This window comes from Camelus ferus, chromosome 31 (assembly GCF_009834535.1).
Source record: "Camelus ferus isolate YT-003-E chromosome 31, BCGSAC_Cfer_1.0, whole genome shotgun sequence".
Taxonomy (NCBI): Eukaryota; Metazoa; Chordata; class Mammalia; order Artiodactyla; family Camelidae; genus Camelus; species Camelus ferus.
Genome location: NC_045726.1, coordinates 7,346,824 through 7,369,689, shown reverse-complemented (window position 1 = coordinate 7,369,689; position 22,866 = coordinate 7,346,824). Strand labels below are relative to the sequence as shown.

General features: G+C 39.3%; 1 protein-coding gene across 2 annotated transcripts in view; it reads left to right on the top strand.

Annotated features, from left to right (window-relative positions):
• Positions 1-18,534, top strand: part of GLRA3 (glycine receptor alpha 3) — a 139,784-nt gene extending 121,250 nt beyond the window's left edge. The window contains exons 8-10 of one of the 2 annotated variants that reach the window (XM_032470876.1): positions 5,439-5,582; positions 7,856-7,900; positions 18,172-18,534. In XM_032470876.1, the coding sequence (XP_032326767.1) occupies positions 5,439-5,582; positions 7,856-7,900; positions 18,172-18,450 (468 nt within the window). In that variant the 3' untranslated portion in view covers positions 18,451-18,534. The remainder of the gene's footprint in view (positions 1-5,438; positions 5,583-7,855; positions 7,901-18,171) is intronic. The other variant, XM_032470877.1, reaches the window with a different exon arrangement.
• Positions 18,535-22,866: the final 4,332 nt, after the last annotated feature.

Sequence of the window (22,866 nt, the reverse complement as noted above, 5' to 3'; positions counted from 1 at the left end):
CAGCCGAGGTCCCGCTTTGGTGTGTGTTTTCTGTTTCATATCAGCTGGACAAGTTCACAAGTGTCACCATCTACACAGTAGTTTTTTGAGTGGACAGACTATCTTTTACATATTTTTACCCCCAGAGCCTAAGTCGGTGCATAATATGTGTCTGCTGAGTAAATACCATTCAGAAATTTAAAGACAGTGTGAGCTTTTAAGCATTTACTTAGTACTTAGTCTTGGCTGGAAAAGCAAGAGTATGTCTTTTTTTCATTTCTCAAAGAGAGTGTAAAAACTTAATTGAATTACTCTTTACTTATGTAGAATCATATTTTCCCCTAAGAATCACCAAATTAATGAAAAAACTTCAAAATTACCTGTATCTACCTTACAGTATAGTAAAGCCATTGGTTCGTAGAAATCATAACGATTGCCTTCATATTAAGTTTCTATTTTTCATAAAGACAGCAACCACAGAAGTGGTTAGAAAATTGAAATCTAACCACTACATTTATATTCGGATACCAGGACGGTGTGGGCACACAGAGATGTATGTGACATGACACTGAAAAGACAGGGGATGGGAGAAAAATGAAGGATTGGTATTCACTATTATGTTCTTACCTAATGAGTCCTCATTCTTCTCAAAAAATATGTCCTCATTCTTCTAAAAAAAATACCCTGCAGATTTAAAGGAGAGTAAGTTGTAAATCTCAACAGTCACTAAACGAGGGGGAGAGGGCTGCATAATAATCAGGCTTTCCTGTTGATAACTATTATCGTCTGTAATGTTTTGGTCTTTGTCATTTAAATACAGGATTCTAGTATCTATTCAAAGTACAGTTAACTAAAATTATTTCCCTCAAGTTCAGTACAATTGTGATGCATGTGGGTTCACTTTTAATTTATTAATGTGACCAAATAGTCACTAATAAGTAAATTTAACTTTATAATACAATATTTGATGTAATATATTTAATTTAGTTCTTTAAAAGTTTTATTGACTGTATAAATAATCTTGTTCCCTATTACGTTCACTTAGGGAAAGGAGAAAAACAAAAAAAGGAACGGTGGATGAAAAAATAATTTTTTTCTAACCTTTGCTGTTAGAATCAAAAGATATACTGCATATGAATATCATTCAATTTGATAAGTGTTTTATCTATCATGAGTAAATAGATAATTTCTAAACATAGGTGGGCCCTATCATAAGAATAGAAACTGATGGATATCTCTGGTGCTACAGTCACTCTGAGTGCCTACAATTGGTAGGCTTATTAGATCTTATGAAGCTGAATTTATCAGTTACCCAGCCTGCCCTCTGTGGTTGGCATAGAGACAGAGCTATGGCACAAATTCTTAAATCTGATGGCGCAATTTGGAAAAAGCATCTGACCAAATCACAAAGCTTAAAGATTTATGAAATGACATAATACAATGGCTTTGGCATCAAACTAAATTTAAAAACAAAAGATATATGTGCAACTTTGAGCCAATTTTACCTAAATAATGTCTTAAACTCCTTTGCTGGCATTCACATATATCCTAGAATCATACCATGAACCTTCCTGACAGATAGAAACAGATGTAAAACTCCCCCTTTCCCAGGGGAATAAAGAATTTGGTCCCCAAATCAGTGTTGGAAAGCACCATACAGGCTCTGTCTGTCTTCCTGATTCCTGTTTGAAGTCATAAATGAAAGGCTTAGACCTCAGGAAAAAAGAGAATGAGAAGATATATGGTTATAATAAAAGTGATGTTATAGAAATACAAAACCCTCCAGTGCAAGAATGCAGAGGACAGAGAAGGCACAAATATAATTCAACTTTACTTGAGCAGGTGGAAAAAGATAATACAGTAAGACTTGCCGTGCACCTGGGAAGATCTCCGGCGACGTGGATTTTACAGATTCATCTTAGTGTTGAACATCAGTGTCGTGTCATCCTGTGGAAGAGACGATGGTGAAACTTCCGTAACTGAAGCGAAAGTCAGAGCTAATGGGCTGACCTTTCAAAAATACCTTAGCCTTTTTGATGGCATTTGTTTTGTCTGGTGACTGAAGGGACTGGTGATGTTCATCACTTCGGAAATAATGCAGCTCCGCTCTTGTAATTCTGTTATATTTCCTCTCTTAAAACAAAAACCTTTGTGTGGCAAATAAATACTGTGTTCAAAGCAGCATTCATTTACTAAGGTTTACGAGGATCATAATCAGTATGAACGTGTCACTGGTAGGACTGTGCTGTTGTGAGTTGCCCTCCAGGGTGATGAATGTCGAAGTTCACAGAATCTGTGTGATTCACTGCCTAGCGTTCCAAGAAAACAGTCCAGCCGACACTTCCTTTGACTTTTCAGTATCAGCTTCTTTTTACTTTAGCACCTGTTCTTAAAACATTGTTTACTTTTTTCCTTTTTTCTTATTCTTTTCTCTCTCTTTGGCTTCAAGTCTTAAATGAAGCTTGGAATTATTTTGAAAAGAATATAATTTTTTCCTCTAAGGGTCACAAAAGGCAAAATTCTTACACAGCTCTTTACAGGAGGAAGAGATGAAGGATTAAGTGTCCTGCAATTTGAATGTTACAAATCCAAAGATAAATAAATAGGCAATCTGATCTGACACAAAATCCCTAGGAAAAAAGCCACGGCACAAGTGGAAATTTTTCAGCATAACTCAGAGAAAAGACACTGAGCTGCAAGCTTTGTGCCACTTTCCTGCTCCACGGGTAGAATGACTCATCACAGTTGACGTGACAATTCTGAGGAACTGGGAGAATCCACCAAGATTGACTGTCATTCAATAGAGAACAAATTGCCCAAATCAAAGGGCTGTTTTGGCTAATCACAAGCAGTGCACTGTGATGTTTTGTTATACCTCTTTGTCAGTTAGATAAAAAGCAAATTTGGCTTGAGAAAAGAATAGACAAAATATGAACTTTCCTGGAAAAAGTAGCCACATCGAGTTGCCTCCACGTTGGTTTGCGTGAGATTTTGGGGGTTCAAACTCCAGGTTCTGGTTTAATCAGTTTCTTTATCCTTAAAACCTCTGCTGCTTGTAAATGCATTGTAAATTTCTATTTCGAGAAACTATTAACAGAAGTCTGGGTTGTAATGTAAAATTTAGTCAGTGTAATTACTATGTTAGTCGTCTGGGTTGTAATCTAATGAATATTTACCCATGGACTCATTGTCACATACCAGCTGTCATATGGGACAGCACTGGCCCCAAGGCAATCCTTCCGACCACCTCAGTGTGGAGTAAGAGAAAGTTCTGAGTCTTGGCGTATGATACTGTACTTGGAACGCAGCTCACCCAGCGCACTTGTGAAGGACTACAATCCAAACTTGTTGCTACTCAATTATCTTACCAAACACTAGCATAAAATTAAACTGACTTATGAAGAGTTGCCTGAGATACGTGCAAGCCATCTGTTCCTCTGAGTCAGCAAGCAGAAGATCAAACGACTGCAGAGGGCGTGAGCACACGTAAGTGCACAAAGGCGGGTCCGGCGGAACCAGGAAGGGAAGAGGATGAGTCCGGTGGTTAACTGGTGAGGTGCAGTCCACACCTGGAAGCATCGTCTTTTTCTTTTTGGGGACGCCTTGCGATGCCAGCAAACCCATTCCCATGCCTGAACTTGGCTTGCAGCCTGCCCATTGTCCCTCTGCCACCCAGGTGGTCCTTGTCCTAGATTAAGTCAGCGCTGCAGAGAACTCCCCAGACTTTCTTATTTGTCCCCGATTACAACTGGTTTTACTGAACTCTGACTTGACGCGGTTTGGACACATTTTGGGTAGAAGGTCAGGATAGGTCTCTTCTTCTGTGTCACCGTCTAGTGAATGCACAGCTTCTCTCTCGACAGCAGTGGGTTTTGCTCTTTAACAAAGCTCCGGTTCTGTCTCCAAGATGTCACAGCCATCAGATCAAAGTCCATGCCCATCTTCCATCCTGTGCTGGTAGGGGTGCCTGTTGAAAGGATCCTCGGTTTTGTTTCAGAGGCACAAAGAGTGGGTCTGTGTCCACTGCCACTCCCTCTGCCACGGGTGCTGGCACACGTGGGGCAGCCCCCCCCCCCAGGGCTGTCATTGTCGGGGTGACTGTCAGTGATTCTGCCTGATGAGTTTTGAGCACAGTGATTTGTGCCACTTCTAGCCCGGGGTAATTATCTCCAAACATAAGAACCCCCTGTGCCCTGGTTTTCCTCTGCTGTGGTCACTGCCAGTGTTCCAGATAGTGACGACCCCGTCAGTGGAGGTCATGGTGAGGATGACAATGATCACACTCATCCATTGTCACCATTCAGCGCGAAGGGACCTGGAATGACCTTGGTTGTTTCAAACCAGAGTTTTTTTTTTTTTTTTTTTTTTTTTTTTTACTGTTATCATATCCCAGCTTGAATTCTCCTCACTGTCCACGTCCGTGGATCACTGGAAGGGCAGATGTAAGGAGAGCTGTGCGTAGGCAGGCTCCCTGACACACCTGCTCCCCAGGGCCGAGGGGACTGGAGTCCAATCTTTGTAACCAGGATGATTAATGATAAAATCCAGTATGTGTGTATTTGGCAACAAGAAGCAGACTTTCTCTATTTTCTAACAACACTGCAAAGTAGAACGAAGGCAGAATTTTTCTGGAAAAAAAAATCCTGTGATATAAAAACTCTATGGAACATATGATGCTTAACATTCCTTTTCCTACATGATGAAACCTGATTTTTCAGAGTGAAAAAGACAAGGCCTTGCAGTCACCCAGCTCTGCACATTCAGCTGGTAATTTATGGCTATCTTCCTAGACGCTGACATGGCAAGTAGGCTGGTGGTCTCCAGGCTCAGAGAAACACTTCACTGTAATTCATGTGAGAATGCTGCTGAGGGCGCTTTGTATTTCAGAGGATAAAATGCTCCCCTGACCTAGTGTTTTTATGGGGTAAACACAGTGCTCCTGGCTCCTTGTCTACATTGTCTGTTAGGAAGCTGATGGTTGGACTTTAGGATCAGAACCAGCAAACGCAGAGGACCGTCACAATGTGTATTTTGTGTACTGACGTTGCTCTTCACTATCAGATAAAAATTTAAGAGGCTGGAATATTAAGATACAGAGACTTACTACCTACTTCTTTGGACTGTTCTTGCAACATGTCTCTAAGGTTAAAATTACTTCAAAATTAAAAAAAACCAACTGTTTTAATGAAGAAATATGGAGCTAAAAGTTCAACAACATTATCTAGATTTCAATATTACTTCATGATTTTCTAAGCATTATGCTACCCTGAATTATATTTCAGTGTTGTTTTATGTACTTCCTTGGAGGTAAAATTACTTTTCATCTTATTTTCTTTCATCATAAGATTTGGTCTAGTGCTTCTCTTGGAAAAAAAAAATGTTAGCCAAAATGACCCAAGTTTTAACATGTAACTCATACAGAAAACTTGCAAAGCTAATTTCTGTCTCTTTCCCTGTAGGTTTCATATGTCAAAGCTATCGACATTTGGATGGCCGTCTGCCTCCTTTTTGTGTTCTCAGCCCTTCTGGAATATGCAGCTGTAAATTTTGTGTCGAGACAGCACAAGGAACTTCTGAGATTCCGACGGAAGAGAAAGAACAAGGTAGGTGATTGCACGTATGAAGTTCTCCAGGATGCCAGTTCTCCCTGGAAAGTGGATTTGTTATATTTAATAAGGATGTAATCGAGAAGAAATGGCGACTGGGGACCAAATGATATGATGTTCCTTTGGTTTTGTCCAACTGAAGCTTAAATTGTCAAAAGTAGCTTCAGGGAGAAACTGGTAATATCCAGCTCTGCTTTATGCAGGAGGCCTGCTGGTACCAGAGCTTTATCAGCTTCTTTCTGATATACGTCCTGGAACAGCACCATTTTTTTTTTTTTTTTTGCTTCAACTAGTAAAATCTATCATCCTTACTTGCAATGTTATAGGGTTTCTGATGGGTTTACCTGACATTAATCATCAAATATAGCTATTAAGATTGTCCCTTTTTTCAAACTAATTCCTTTAATTGTTTCCATCAAATACTACCTGTTTATTAACACTGTGATATTTACATAAAACCACGTGGTCTCTTTTTTACGCATACTTTTATGTCTTTAAGACATTTCTTCTGACTCCCTGTGGGAAACACGGTAAGATGTCATTATTGCCCTGGGTCACCTGATAAATGAAACCCAGAAGAGGTTTTACATAGAACGTCACTGGGAGACCACAGGAAATGGTAGACATGATCTCCTAGTTGGATCTTGGTATACAGGATGGGGTTGTTACCCTTTATTCAGAGTTATCATGTCATCTCTTTTTTATATGCATATAATTTCAATCAAACTCTTTCCTTTTCTGAAAGGGAGCGGCTTATCTCTGAGTTTACTTTTAAGAGAATGTGCCAGCTGACATTTTAAAAGCAAACGGCTCTTAAGCAATAGAAATATCAAAGTTGTATATGGCGGGAGAAGCTGTGGCCAGAATCCAATACCCTGAAATGTTTAAGTCAAAACATTCTCAAATCTCAAAATTAACAGTCTGGTTTATGGAGTGTGCATTTTTAAGGATTTAATTTTTTTTAAAGGAATTTCTTATGGTTTCTGAATTACTGATGGTGATTCATACACTTATAAAACTTTTTTAAAAGCACTAAGCCATGATCTCTCAGTGCTGAGCCAACTCAGTATTAAACATACTCTAAAGCGATCATTTAGTTCAGGTGTGTCTAAGTGATTCCCCAGAATCACTGCTGCTCCCATAAATATGCAGACTCACTGTAGCTTGGAAGGAATGTTAGCACTGTGATACTCTGGGTAACATATCGGACAGGAAAACAATGCCAGAGTTTGCACTGGATCAAGTTTTTATGAAAATAAAAGCACATCGTTTGTGCATTAAAACATTTTCATGGGGAGATGAACTTTTCTTTATCTCCTGCTGGTCTCCTTATACCTTCCTCACTCTGCCCGCTCTGCCTCTCCCTGTCTTTCCTCCCCTTCTTTCTCCCTCCCTCGCTGCCTGTTTGCCCCCTTCTCTCATGATACCTGACGTGACTGAAACATCAGAACGGGACAAAGCATCCTGTGTCCTGGGGGCCAAGCTCTTCTCTCTTGTTTTCCCATTAATACCTGATAAAGACAATTTTTCCTCCTCACATCATTAATCAGAAGTAAAACAATACTGATTTTTCCCTCTCCTTTGGGTTCACTGGTTTACATTTATTTTTCATTTTCTCTACCTTTCTTCTCCTTCCTGCAATTCAGGGTGTGTCAGCACCGTGCTGCAAACATGAGAAATGAGAAGTAGTGCAGCATGTGTTGTCCAAAGAGGGGCTGAAATCATCCCCACCTCCCACCCATCCCACAGTCAGAGGAGCCAGTGGGGAACGTAATAGACTGCAAGTTTAGATGCTCAGTTCTGGTTCCTCCTTTAAAACAAAACAAAACAGAACAAAACAAAAAACAATCCTTCCCAAAGCAGCTCTTTATTCAGTTTTACCACCGCTAAGTGTATCAGGATAACAATATTCGACATTCCTTATGCTTCAGCTCACAGAATAACAGCAGGATTAAGTTTTCCAGTTGACTGGCACTTTAGAAAAAGGTAGAAATGCAAAAATAGTAATATATTATTATTTTCTAATTATTTGTTTGAAATACTCAGGGAGCAAATATTGTAATTAAGATGTGGTGCAGAAAAAAAAAACCTTTTTTTTTTTAGTTCACTTCCTACTTTGGGGGGTGGATATCTTGCATATATGAAAATCTATTAATTGATCCATATGTATGATCTCTGCAATTAACACCAACTGTGTGATTATATTTAATCCTTTATGACCTGATTCTCTGGTTTCTCAATCCCTCTTGGTCCACTTTACCTTCCCACAGACAGAAGCTTTTGCATTGGAGAAGTTTTACCGTTTCTCAGACACGGTAAATTGACTTTCTTAACTCTAAGCAGAGGAATGCGGTCATTCAGTAAAGTGCAGACGGCACATCCTGCACTCAGGCAGTGTTTGGTGGGGAAACAGCCCTTTGCATACTTATCGCTGACCAAATGCCATCCCTCTTCAGCTGAGGGTACTCACTTTTCCCATCAACTCCATTTGTCTTCCTTCATTCAGTAAAAAGATCCTGCAATGTTATCTTTCATCCTATTAACTGGGTTATTTGTTTGGTCAAAATAACTTTTAAATATATATGAAGCAGAAATATCACATATGTCTTAACATAGTCTCCATAGAAGAAATAATCCTATGCTTTGATAACATTAATTTCAAAATAAATGCCAAATTTAATTATTCAAATAAGTTCCAAAAACAGCCCCTTTTGCCGGAAAATAGAGATCTAAAAATAAAATGCTTTGTCCAGCATATATACCTCTAGAATACATTTTTAATGTCAAGATCTGTTGAGATTCTTTCGAGAAAATGAATGATTTTGGCTTTGATAGTAGCATCCTTCGAAATGTCTGAGTAACAAGAGATCGCAAGGACACACATGCAAATACAATGGCTAAATATTTGCAAATGTAGCCTTGAATATGCATAGTTACACATAGTAGCCGCTTTGGTGAGGGATATATTTAAATTTTCAATAACTAAATGCACATAGGAGCTTTAGTGTAAAATATACATAGTCAGTTAAATAGTGCTTTACAAAACAATGCAAAAAGAAATCTGACCAAGAAAATTGGGTTTACTTCACTAAGAGTGAGTAAATACTTATTTTAAAAAATTACATGCATCCCATTTATTTTTCTAATAATCATCATGCAAATTTGGGGTTAATCATTTGCACTTTTTGAAAACAATTTTTCTCAACCTAATAGCCCTCTGGGCCTAATGAATTCATCATTAAAAAAAAAACTATGTACTTTGCTTAGAAACGGTCTGAGCAATTTAAATCTTTAAATCAACATAATCAAAATGAGTCTAAATGTTGACACAGTGCCCTTTCTTTTCATGAGTACTGATTTACACGAGTTTTTCTTAGCACTTTAATTTGGCAGAAGAGGCAATAAATAAAATAGCCTGAACTTTTAATTCATTCACTTATTTCATTATAGAAGGCTTGTCACAACAGAGGATGGATGTACATACTAATCCAAGAAAAGTCTTAACTTGGTCCAGCATTGGCTTAGGCACTGCATACAATCTTCTACACCTTATTTTTTCCTCTATGAAGGTAGGAGCGAACCTTTTGTTTAGTGTGAAAGAACACAAGTTTGCTCTTGAACCCGGATTTCCCCACCCCACACTGTCATAGCCTGCTGTGTGCTGACTGCCCGCCCCGCACCTTATCATAAATGCTTATCCTCAGTGCTGCGCGTGTGTGGGTGGGTGTCTGCATGAGATGAAAGTCTTTAGGTTAGAAGTTGCTTTTCCCATGTCTGATACCATTCCTGTAGTCCTGGTGGGTTACAAAGACAAGCCAAAATATTTCTGAACAGAAGTTATTTGTTGAGAAATGTGGATGATATGGGATTGCTTGAATGCATTTCATGCAGCTTCTGCATTGCTCTGTAATGATGCAGTGGTTTGCTGAGCAGAAACACACCCAGTATTCTAGTGTCTCTATCTTCCCATCGATTATTGTGTATTAACTATTATTGACATACACAAATGAAGTAAGACTAGACCACTAGTTCTAGATTCAAAAAATAATTACCACGTTTGTATTTTGTTAAGCATGATAGTTATCTTTTTTCAATAAAGATATCATTGACTGCATTTTGACTATGTGTACAAATGATAATTTTATTTATGTATATATTTATATCCTGTCTTACTTCAAAAATAACTCAAGGTAACTTCTAAAAATAGCAAATAGTTGGTTTTTCTGTACATTTTGTCGGCTCTGTAGTCTTAGGAAAATACAAATATGCATGTGTACTATTTTGGTTGAAAGGATGAGACTTTATGGTTGAGAGCAATGTGATGGTCACACTAAAGTATTTAATAAAGTTTCCATTCAAGGTCAGTTTATACTAGATTCCAGAGTATAAGATATCCTTTCCATAGGTAAGTATTTCCTACAAATTTCTCTGATATATAACTTAAAAAAAAAAGAGTTTCTTGATAATTTCAAACTAACTTCTATTTGAGTGATTCTGAGACACAGGGGTTGGAAAGTTCATCCTCTCAAGTGAAACAAAAGTTGTAAGAATTTAATCATTTCCTGCCAACAATTATTTTGAGTTTATGTCAAACACAACTATTTCTTAGAGCTATATATCCTCTCTGAAATATCTGTTTAGGAGACTAATATTCCAAAAAGTAATAAAATCTCTACTTAATCTAATTTCACATGCGTTTCGGTGACGTCTATCTCAAAGTTAACTAAAATAAATACACTATGTTTTGTATATGTTGTCTATTGTAATATATTATTTTATGTCAACCCATAATTATGAGTTGGCACTGAAAGAACCTAGAAACAGATAAAAAGATTTTTAAAAAATTATTTCATTGATTTCTTGTCAATCCCCCAGTATACATATTATATTTTCATAAAATTTCATCTGAAATGTTCATCCTTTTAAGCTTACATTTTACCATTCAATAATCTCCAAATCATTTCTGAATCTTAAGTCAATATGTCAAGCATAAACTTGGCTAATTCATAACAAATTCATACATCATCTGTAATAAATGCAAGGTTCTCCTGGGAGCTCGATTTCAAGGAATTTTATATTAACAATTGACTTGCAACTATAAAATAATTTTAAGCCCATATGTAATTGTATCCTTTTAAGCCTTCCATTCTTGAGTGGTATAGAAATATATAGAGATATTTTGGCAAAAGAGGCAATAAATAAAATAACCACAAAATTTAATTCATTCACACATTTCATGATAGAAAGCTTGTCACAACACAGGACTGATGTACATATTATGCCAAGGAAAGTTTAATTCAATAGATGTAATAAACTGAGGATTTTATTTTAGGCTAATATTATTTTAGAAAAACAACTTTTAATTCATTCACTTATTTCATCTTCCCTCAGAATTTTCTAAGTGATGTTGATTTTTCTCAACCAAACCAAGCCATTGTTACATTTATTAGTATTTTTTTCCCCCAAATCTACACACTTTGAAATCATATAAATGGGAATTAATTGCAATTCACTCTTCCTTCCTCTGTCCTTTTCCTATTTGGCAATGAAAAGTTACAGAAAGTTATTTAAACAAAAGGACCTTTGGGATAACTCACTTAGCATCTTGATTGTGTAAAGAACACCTCAAAAGTATCCGCTGGGGGAAAATATTAGGATGAAATAATATATTTAATGCTCTTGGCTCCCACAGCAATTTACATAATTCACCCTCACTGAATGCTGTCTTGTGTGATTAATGATTTGTTAGCACTCCCTGGCAAGCTTCGTGCCTTCACCACAAATACGTTTTATTTTGGTTGTTTTTTGAGGACTCAAACGAGGATAAGAGAATAATTCTTATCTCACATGTATGTTAGTGTATTGTGTTCCCTGACACAGATGAAACAATTCAACTGAATGACCATACCCACCCTTCGATTTTGTATCTGGAATAATTCTGATATGCATGTAGCTTGAGCTGGTCTTTGGCATAATTCTCTAAATACAGTGAAAAATCACTAGGGATGTTGCTCAACGTGGAAACATTTTTACGGAAACATTTTTCTTATTGCCATATTTACTGAAAACAAGTCTTCTTGTAGAAATAATTATACGTGAACTAAATGACTTTTTATATTTTTTGCTGCTTATCATTGTAACTTGCTTGAAGCATATTAAGAGGATTTACTTGTGGGTAAATTAAGCTATTCCTTTGATTTCGCTTTTTTAATCCGCCGTGTTTTTTTGTTTTTTATTGAAATACTGCCCCAGCCATGCATATGCATATATATATTTGTGATCAGCCATGTTTTTTATTTCATTTTTAATTCTTTCTATTTAATCTTTATTGTTGCTTATATTTTGAGTTGTATGGTGTCCTGATTTCATGACCATTAAATACTCGCTAAGACACAGTGTCTGTCAAAAGTTTTGGATGTTTGTCTAAATCTTGCTTCTGGCCTTCAGTCCATTAGAAACCCAAGCTGAAGCAATCTCCAGAAAACTGAATTACTTCAAAGAAATATTTGAGTGCTAATTGGAATCGAGAATATCACTGTGCTTCTAAGCATTTATAAGCACAGGATAGTTTTGTGATTGTTTTACAAAGCAGAGAAATTAGTGGAGTCATAGATAATTTAATGCACCTTTTAGCATAGTCACCTAGTGTTCATGATGGGCTAATGGAAAAGCTTCATTCATGCTTAAAATTATTCTTTTAAGTGCAGCCCTTTAAAAGATCCCAAAAGGCCAGTCATTTAAAGAAAAAAAGAATCATATGACCTTTTTGGAGTCCAAGTGTTCTTGTTTCTCTCTCTGATGACCTGGGGATGCAGATTGGAATCTGGTCCATGAGATCCTATTGCTGAAGAAGTGAGCTCCCTCCACGTGCCTCATCTCATGGGCACACCCCAGATACCTGTGTGGTTTCATGGAACATACTTACAACGCTAAAGCCCCCTCGATTGCAGGAATCAGATCTGCAAGAACCCCAGCAGTCATCTAGCCCAGCCCGGCCGCTGCAGCAACAGGGCAGTGAGGCCTTGCGTGGCCACGTGATCTTTCGTGGCCGCTGTTGGTTAATTTTTAGTGAAAAGTACCCAAATGCGAGGCCACCGGGGGTGCCAGCAACTAGGTGGCCTGTTTTGCACAGGACTTCGTGCTCCTTTAGTTTCTGTGGATTTACAGTATCTTATAGCAACATCGTTCCATTTGTTCTCAGTACTTTTCTTTCACGTAGTGTCTTATGTTATGTCCATAATAACACAATTATAACAAACAAAATACCAGTAATTCAAGAGTAACAATCTGAGGGCCTTACCTGGGGTTGTATCTACTCTTTCTCACTGTAAGAAAACTCTGCTACACAGTGGTTTCATCTTCTTTTCCTAGAGAAAGAAACCAGCAATCTGAGAGCTAAATAATTAAGGCCATCTAGACTCCTGGCAATTAATGACGAAGCCATGAGATTGCTTCACAGTAATAAAACATTTGCATTTTGAATGTCAGTCTTGAGTGAGATTTTAAACTCGGACCGTCTAATGTATTTGCAACTATTTCCTACAGCACATGTGTTTTTTACAGAGCAGACCCCTAGTTTATTTTCATTTCTTGGAACAAGCGTTCTTCAGTATCTTGTTTTCTATTACCATTGCCAGGAAATAAATATTTGAATGAGACATTTTAATAAGGGAAGTGTTTTTTATCAAAATTAAAAGTTTCTATTACTTTACCTCCAAAATTCGCAGGAAAGCCACTGGTGGTATATTTGTCAGTGAAATCATATTCCAGATGATCTTGAAAACAATACTGCACCAAGTCACAATGTAGAGTATAATTGCTCAAAGTCTGTTCCTACGAGAGTCCTAGGTCCTGTTATAAAGTTTAAAATGGATAAAGACACAGGTCATACAGATGGCCTTACATAGAGCATCTCCTAGAAACAGCCTCACCAAAAAAAGGGACTCTTAAAAAATAAAATAATGCTTCCAACGCTGACACAAAAGTCATGGCAGAGTATACTTTCATAAACTACCACTTGAAATGTAAATTAGAAAGTGTTGGAAAAATTCAAAAGACGTTTCATTGCCATGAGTTTAGGCTAACTGTGATAGCTGCATTGTGCCTCTTGGAAGTGTTTGCTTCTATAAGCTGTTCATTATCATCCCTCGTGAGCTTGGGGATGCAGATGACTGGAGCAACCTACATGTTACTGAGTACAAATCTCTGCAATTGATGTCCAGAAAACAGGATCTTGGCAGTCCCTCCCAGGGAGTCTGAGGCAGCCACTCCGTGGACCACCGCATGAGAAGTATCGTCCTCTCCTGGCTGCCATCAGGGCACGCACACAGAATATGGTCATTTTACACGTTGTTGCCAGCTTTTATGATGGGCCAGTGCTATATGAAGATGATTAAGTTTAAATTGTTCAAATGTGTCATTTTCTATCAAAACCAGTATCCAGACTGGAAGTGGCTTTGTTCAGTACAGCTCCGGAGATCTGATTATAGGTTTGAGAGGCAATCATGCTTAAAAGAGAGAAATAAGCTTTCATCTCATGTGGCGTCTCCTCAGCTCTATGGTAGGATAAAAAGCAGGGGAGACAGCAGATAAAGTGTCTTCATCTACTCAGACACACAAGACTTTTAGTCCCCTCACCCGCCGAAGGCAGGAATGTCTTCCTAGTCTAAAGAAATAGATACACTATCATAAGTAGCGATGATTCCTTCAGTTACAAGATGCAAATGCGATCTTGGATCCAAAACCGCGATATCAGGTAATACAAAAGAGAAACCTGAGAGGTGAGAAAGACAGAGTTAAGTCGCAGCTGTGTTCTCTAGCCCCTACGCTTCCACTCCCAGAAACCGGAGCCCTCCCTAGAGGCCTTCCAGCATGCTGTCTCTCATATCCACGTGGTCTGCCCACTCAGCCAGTGAACCAGCCAGCCCTTCGTGTCCTGCTCAGCCTGCCTTTAGGAGCAGTGTTTTAATTGCTCATTCCAATTGCTGTTTAAACCGCTGCTCTGTGAGTGGATGGGGTTTGATGTGCCCTTATTCTGTTGTGTTCTTGGGCCATTTGATCGTACTGGCCATGTTTAAATGTGTTCCTTTATCTAATGAGATCATTTCAGAGGTGCAGAATGGTATAAAGATGCCTGTTCCAAGCCATTAAAAGTATTTTCAGCTGTGGCTTCTGTTACAGAGTAAGCAAAGCCCAAGATGGACCCACTGTCTATTTCTGCCATAATCCACTGAATCCTCCAAAAGCAATGGGCAAAGACCCTGAGTGTTCCATCTGCTGGCTATATGTTAGCTCTTGTCCTTGGGAAATTCATCTCAAAGGCAATTTTCAAGAAATTTTTTATCTTGTTAATATTCAGGACAGGCTTTCAGCCCATCAGTGGCTTCCCTGGGTACCAGAGGGGTGTGTTCTGTCCATTTCTGTGTGGCCTGGATGCCACCATGACCACATCAAAGGCTAATCCAAGACATGGGTCTTGGCACTATGGTCCTCTTGTGAGCCAGCAGCTTGGTGGGGATTACATGGCCTAATTTAATTCTACCTTGGAATTTCTGTAAGAAATTGCATCTCCCACCTTGGGACGCTCTAAATTGTCACTGAACAAGGGCCCATTTGCCTGATGATGAGGCAAGGCCACTGGCCAGGGCCCAGGAGTCTTTGAATATCCAGATATTGCTCAGATCAAGAACCAATTCTTGTGATGCTGTGACATTTACTGGTTCTCAAGCCAGCCCGCCGTGTAGATTCGCTTTGCCTCCTTCAGCTACTTGCTCATTCCATCGAGGGGCTGGTTTGAATCCTGACCGTCTGTATGGGAGTATCTGTTGGTGAACCAGGAGGCCTGTTTTGCTTCAGTGGGAAGGGAGTCGTGAGTTTCACAGCACTCTGGGCAGCCTGACCACGGATTCCATCACTGGTCCATTGTCAGAAGGGCCGTTGGGACGGATGTGACGTACGTCCCTCAAGTGACTCCCCTTGGTTTGTCCCTGAACACGCCATTTCCATCTTATCAAGGAGCTGGGACTGGAATGCCTTTTGGCACCACCCATGGCGTGGTTGATATCTTAGCCCTAAAAGTTCGACGCCCTTCAAGTTCCTTCAGTCGGGGGACTGCTTCTACAGAGCGCAGGACAATGCCAGGAGCTGTCATTCAAACTGTCCTGCTCACGGCATCGGAGCGTTTTCTCGTCCAGAATCCCAGCGGCCACCGTGGGTGCTAGGACTGCGCTTTTCCCAGAAACTCCAGTCTGCACGTTTCAGTAGCAGATATCTCTCACGTCTCTGAGTTTTAAGGCCTCAGAGAGCAGCTTGGGCTGTTGCCTACCTCAGATCTCTTCGGCTATCCCTTGTTCCCCTGTCATGTCCAGTCTGTCTTCCTGCCATCCTGAGTAGTGTAGCCAACAGAGACCCAAAATGTATCTGCCAGATTTCAGTTAGCGCTGCGAGGGTCTCCCTCACTGTGGGATCCAGAAGCCACTGTTAGTGCATCGTCCCTGGTGGTTCTCCCAGGCTAGCTTCAGAGTCTGGACCGACGGCCCTGGGCTCCGGCTCTTGGCTGGATCGGTCTGCCTCTCAGCTTGACCTCGTCACACGTGCGGCTACAGCGTCTGAACGCTGCCTGACTTTCTCCTGGAACGGGAGGATGATCATTTATCACTAACCAGCTCACTTTTGACTGTCGTCTGGACCCAGCTGTTCCCAACCGCATTGTGACAAGATGCTGGAGAATTCAGGTTTCCCTAAGGGATGACAGTAAGGTGACAGTTGGGTCTGCCCCACATGAAGACACACTGTGTCTTTTTTTTAGATTGAGGTGGAAAGGAAAGCTATGGTCAAGTGGACCAGCGCATACCAGCCTCCTTTGTCCTGAAACTCCCCAACAATTTTCACCCCGTCTGCTGTGGTGCAGGCTGTCGGGGGTCTTCCTTAGTGGACCTGGTCAGTCAGCAGTCAGTCTGCAGGACCCGTTTATTTTTAACAGAGGCCAGTCAGGACTATTCTAGAGGACAGTAGTGGGGGACGAGCACCATTGCTGCCACACGTCCTTATTCGGAGCGGGGTCTTCTTTGCCTCCCTGTACCGCCCTGGAATCTTGTGCTGTTTCACAGTTTCTACAATGGCGAGGCTGAGGGCTCCCATTTCAGTACCTCCAACTATGACCGGGCTAAGGAACCACCCAAGATCAGGCCCCAGCCAGAAACAGCAAAGTCCTTCATCCAGGTGTCAGGTTCTTCCCAATTACACATTGAGCCAAAGGCGATGCCACCTCCTGGGTATGGCTTAGTCCCTTATTTTCCTATCTGCCGTCTCTACAATGACGATGGCACCTACGAACACAACATCCCTGTGCCTTTCTCCACTCTTAATGTTGCCTTGTTGTTTCCCAGCCGTCGTCCCTCCCGCGGACGCACGCTGGCCCCCAGCTGTCCCAAAGGGCTGTGTTCGTCACCCCCAGCAATTCATCGTTAACCACAGCTCGGCCCTGAGACCCCACCGAGGGCTGGGCCGGGAGGCCCTGGCCTTTGCAAAGGGCCGTCTTCTCTGTACTGACCGCCTTTGCCGATGGAGTAAATTCAGCTGCGGATCAGCGTCTCTTGTTTCCATTCCCACTGGCACCACTGGATGTAACTTCTGAGATGAAAGCAGCAGGTTTAACCTTAAGGGAAGCAGCTGCCGGAACGGCAACAGGTGTCCTTCCTCCCGGCCGGCGGTAACGTGCCAGGAGCTCTTCCACGTGAATCCTGCCCATTTTTGCTCTTTTCACTCTGCGTCTTAAAATCCACATCAGGAGAGCTAACAGACTCTCCTCTGGCCACGCCCCTTCTTCTAAATAGCCCAGATTTTTTTTTCCATCAGTGAAACCCGGCCTGCCAACTGCTAGAGTAAATGAGTCTATGAATTGTACGCATTTTCCTACCTTCCCAAAAGGAGGGCTACTGGGTAACCCGTGCCTGAGGGACTCCCCTGATCAGCGCATCAGCCAGAGTGAAGGTCAGAGGATATGGTTTAGATCAGCTCGTGTTTAAATTAACAGATGGCCAGCCCAGGTTCGCTAAAACATTGAGAATAACAGCAACTAGCAGTGGTATTGAGTTTTTCCCAATGAAGTAACATGAAATTGTAGGAAACACGCATTAAAATGTTTGCCTCCATGAAAAAGAAAAATTCAGTCAATGATCCTAGTGTTTTCCCCTTTGACATCACTTACGTACCCATTCAGACACATGACGTGACAAAAATCTAGTACCTGAACGTGTGTACCATAATGTCCATGTAATTTTTTTCCCTTGCTCAATTTATTTGGATATTTTGCCAATATGTAGACAATGCCAGAATATTTAGTTTTTCCATTTAAAACATATCACTTGAGAGTTTTATATTTCTTAATGGACACATCTGTATGCAGCAGGGTATGTCAATAAAACTCGAGGAGGAAGGAAAAGCAGTTCATCTTTATGCGCTTTATCTTTTCATTGTAATAATGTTTATATTTACCATGATAAAACTCAAGTTATGGTTCTGAAATGCCTGCTGTGCACGCCCCGTTCCACGACTAAAGTGCTTTCCTGTGCTTTCCTTACGGCAGGACGATGAGGTAAGGGAAAGTCGATTTAGCTTCACACCCTATGGAATGGGACCGTGTTTACAAACAAAAGATGGAGTGACCCCAAAGGGCACAAACCATCCCGTCCAGGTAATGCCGAAGAGCCCCGATGAAATGAGGAAGGTCTTTATCGACCGGGCCAAGAAGATCGACACCGTCTCTCGAGCCTGCTTCCCGTTAGCCTTTTTGATTTTTAACATTTTCTATTGGGTTATCTATAAAATTCTTAGGCATGAGGACATTCATCAGCAACAAGATTAAGTCCCTGGGAGCATGTAAGTGCACACTGTCAATTCAAAAGGAAGGTTTCTTGGCCATAGAGGTGTGCGTGTGTGTGTGTGTGTGGGTGGGTGTGGGTGTGTGTGGTACAAATGATGACCACTGTATTCAAGCGGCATGTGGGATGGTATTATGATTTGCTATGCAAAGTCACAAGGCAGTTAAGATTCCTTTAATGGATACTATATATATATAGTATATAAAACGGGGATTCTGTTTCCTATTAAATTAAGATTGTCTGTTCTTTCACAGTAACTTGTACAAATGGAAGTATTCCCGTCAGTGTGTTCGTATGTAACATAATATTACATAATATTACACGCGAAAACTTCTTTGAAATTTTTTTAAGTCGGTATTAAATCTCATAAAAGTAAAATCTTGTGCAGTAAACTTTGGAGAAGGAAAAAGGGCAAATGTTGAAGGTGAAACATCACTAGCTTGAGGCTTCCAAGTGTTTTCTTCTACTGTAGTTACAAAATAGACAAATAATCAGATAATTCAGTGGGAACTCACTCAAAAATGACAGAGGATTGTACACACAAATGCCATCGAACTGACTTAGGTAATAACAAAAATGTTTCAAATTGGAAGAATAAAATTTAAAACTTTTATTGTTCAGCTAATAAATTTATTTGTTTAAAATATTAAATGTCCCTCTTTGGAAAATTTTTAATGGCCTAAGAGATCATCTTCTTATATACAAAATCTACTTTTCTTAACTTTGTATCTCTATGAATGTAGGTGGATATACTGAAAATGTTATTGTTTTTAAAAGTGTTATAGCTATGTATTTTTAATTATTGCCAAACACTGAAAATTTCAAGCCAGCATCCTTGTTCTGTTAGATTTTTAATAGTTGCTTAATTGTTGGTAATTAAGTTTAATGTTTTGATATAATTGAACAAAGTTCAGTAAAACTTTTCTATTTTAGCTTAGAATGAGACTTTAAAATTCAATGGGATTATAGTATTTACATTTTGATAAAAAATGAATTTAATGAAAATAAGAATGGATTTATGAAGGATTTTTTTACAAGAACAGTTTTCCCATCAAAGTTGTGTGGGTTCAAACTCCTGGCTCCAAATGTAAGAAGGGACAATTTTAATTCTAAATTATATAAATGAGTCATTTCTATAAAGGATTGATTTATATTTTTGAATTAATGATTTCAACATATAAGTCATTCGCTAGATGTGAATCATTCTAAATAAAATTTTGACTTAAAATTTATCAGCAACCCCATGGAATGATTTCAGCTACAATGGGGCGTTAACGCATTTCATGCAGTGCAGTTAAGTCCGAATAACTGACAGAGTTGTAGGTTACACTGACCAGATTCTGATTCTTTTGTTTTGCTATTTTTTGCATTATTTTTATCTTTAATGTTGTATTTTTTAAAAGCTCTAGAATGCTTTTTTGATATGTTTAATTACTGGTCAGATTCGCTAACTGGAAACTCGGTGTGCCAAATTATTGACAGAGAAAGGTTTGACCGCGCAGAAAATGATTAACTCAGATGTAAGAGGGACAAAATGAGCTAGTTCTTGAACCAGGTGGTACTATTTTCTGACCTTTGTCACCACTTTCAAACTAAAAGCAAGAACTGCCATTTATAGCTAAAAGTGTCTCAATGTGATTGAACTTTGGTCTACCTAATTGCAGTTTTTTGAAAAATAACTTAAAAAAATAATGTATGTGTAGCAGTTCTTGCTAGTAAAAGACCAATTTCCCCTCCTTGATAAATAATTCAAAACATTATAAGGGAAAAAATACATGATTGGCACTTAATGCAAATATCACAACTGAGAAAGTTATTACTATGTACTTTACTTGCTTTGAGAACTGTGCACCCCCAAAACACTTCTGTTTTCATTTGGTATGTAGGCCAAAACCGTGTGGATATGTTCTTATACTAAAGACAGATTAGAGCAAGATCAGTTGTTTGTGTTCTCTGAGGGTAAGCCAGGCACTTTAAAGTAATGATAAACTACATTGTGTCAATATGTCTCTGAAATACTTGAATACATTTTTCTATACTTCACGCGTCATACTTTTAAAGTTCTTCATCATTGCTTAAATGAAGTGAATTCTGCCAAAAGCAGAGGGAGAACGAAGCTGTGTCCCCAAAGAAATTCATAGGCATCCTTTGTTTTCATATTTAAGAATATGGAAAAGTGTCTCATTTAATTTTAAGCCTGAAACCTCCCTGTAAAAACACTAGTCATGAAGCACTCTCTCAGCAGGGGCGTCGGTGTGGTAGAAATCTCTCTGTGCTTCTGTATATATGCTTGCCTTTGTCCACCTACAGGAAGGAAATACTCTGTTTCACTCATAGGGCCACAGTGACGTAGCAAATATAGCTGAATCCAAAATATTTAAAGGAATATGTCCCCTCTAATGAATTCTTATAGACCTTTTGAAACGAGGAAACGACATTGTAATTAGCAGCCAGAGGTAGAGTTTGCTTACATAAGTCCTGTGTCAAACCTAATATTTCAAGTTAAACCAACCAGAAATCTATTAAATGAATGGTGAGAAAATCAAAATGTGTGCACAGACATTGACCACCCACAGGTAAGTTGGAATTCTAGTATGGATATTCTGAAGTATTTTGAAATAGCCACTTTAGAAAGTTTATAATTTTTGTACATGCAATTTACATCACTTTTTTTTAAATATAATTATGCATCTCAACCATTGAAATACACGGCTGGAAACCTTGTACCTTCGCATACATTTGCCATCCTTCCCTTTCCTGCCCAGCCCTTAGGGTTGGAGCTCAACCATAGTGAGGACCTAGAACATTCTTTACAACTTGAAATAGATTTCCAGAAAAAAATTGCAGAAGCAGGAAAGCCAAGGGTCTTTCAAACATCTCCATAACATGGGCTCACCTGAAGAGCCCACCCAACGCCCAGGGGCTGTTTGAAGGGACCATTGTGACCACTCACCTCATGTCCTGTAATCAATTCCTATCCTGTGGTTATATTCTAATAACTTTCCCCTTAAATTTGAATTACAAATGCTTTAAATCTGTATATACCTAAAATCTGAGTACATACATTAGGTTTATAAATTGCCAGGATTGTACAGAGGATAATGGAAATTTTCGGGAAAAAAAAATGTGAAGGAAAAAAAAAAAACCAAACCAACATGTGTAACAGAAGAGAGCAGGTTATTAATGACCTTTCTGGGCCACTTAAAGTAGTTATGATTTTAAGCGAAAAATATGTGTATCCTCTATACCCAACATCCTCTTTGCTGAATGTCTTTCATCCCATCTAAAAATATATACTTTTCTATTCTTAACACGATATACCTCAACTGGCTAGTCACTTCGGAAGACTGAATGTTATTCTGGCAGCTAGATTTTCCTCTCATTTATAAAGCACACATTCCATGAAATGGATTCGAAGAACTTGCTAATATTAAAAGTAGAAAGCACTCTCAATATTGACATTGGGAAGTTGGCAACACTGGAACTCACAGGTGTCCCCTGGCAATGACGTAGAGCACTCTCAGAATGAAACTCAGAATGGCTGTGCCCCCAGTGCTCAGACCAGTCAATCATTAACAATCTTTGAGGTCGTGCCTCCTACTCTAAAATAGCTTTTGCAGACTTTGCAACATAGATAATAGCAAAAGCTCTTAAAATTTATAGTCATATACCATCTGTACTTCTCATCTAGTGGATGCTGACCTAGTAAAGAAAAGCCAACCATGCCAAGTTCACAGGACACGGTTTTACATAGTCTGTCCGTGTTCACTGAGGCTGACAAAGCGAAGGCCGTGGAGTAATGGACTTGATTAAAACACATTCAGAGAGTAAGGTTTCCACCCGCAAGGCATTTTAATTTTAACAGTCTATCCAAGGCAAATACAGTCAATGGAAATATGACCTACACGCTCGTCATTATGTTAGTTCACTGAGGTTAGTTGGAAATTGTCTTAGTGACTCAGAGAAGAGTTTTTGCACCTTTATAATTGCAAGCCTGTCTTTTGAGTTATACTTACCTGTTAAGTACAGTCATGATAACTGCATTTTGCTTGTTCATTTGGGAATTCAGGAATTCAGTTTTTGAACTTGATAACGTGATCGCCTGGGCTTGGCTTTTGGACTGAGTTACATGCTACTGTAGAGGGATTGGAAGTTTAAGTGCCATCAGCCCTGATTCTCGAAATCTGCTAGTGGCATGTGCTTTTCAGAGAAGAATTTAGTTGCAAAAACTGCACAATTTTTTAAAGGGACGAATTTCAATATTTCTTAAAACTGGACCCCAAATTGTCCAATCTGCTCAAACAAAATGAAAGGACCTCCTGGTGCAGTTTTTTCAATATTTTTGACAAGCCCGCTTTCTTAAGCTGAATCTCTCTGAATAACATGAAAGGTATGTCCGT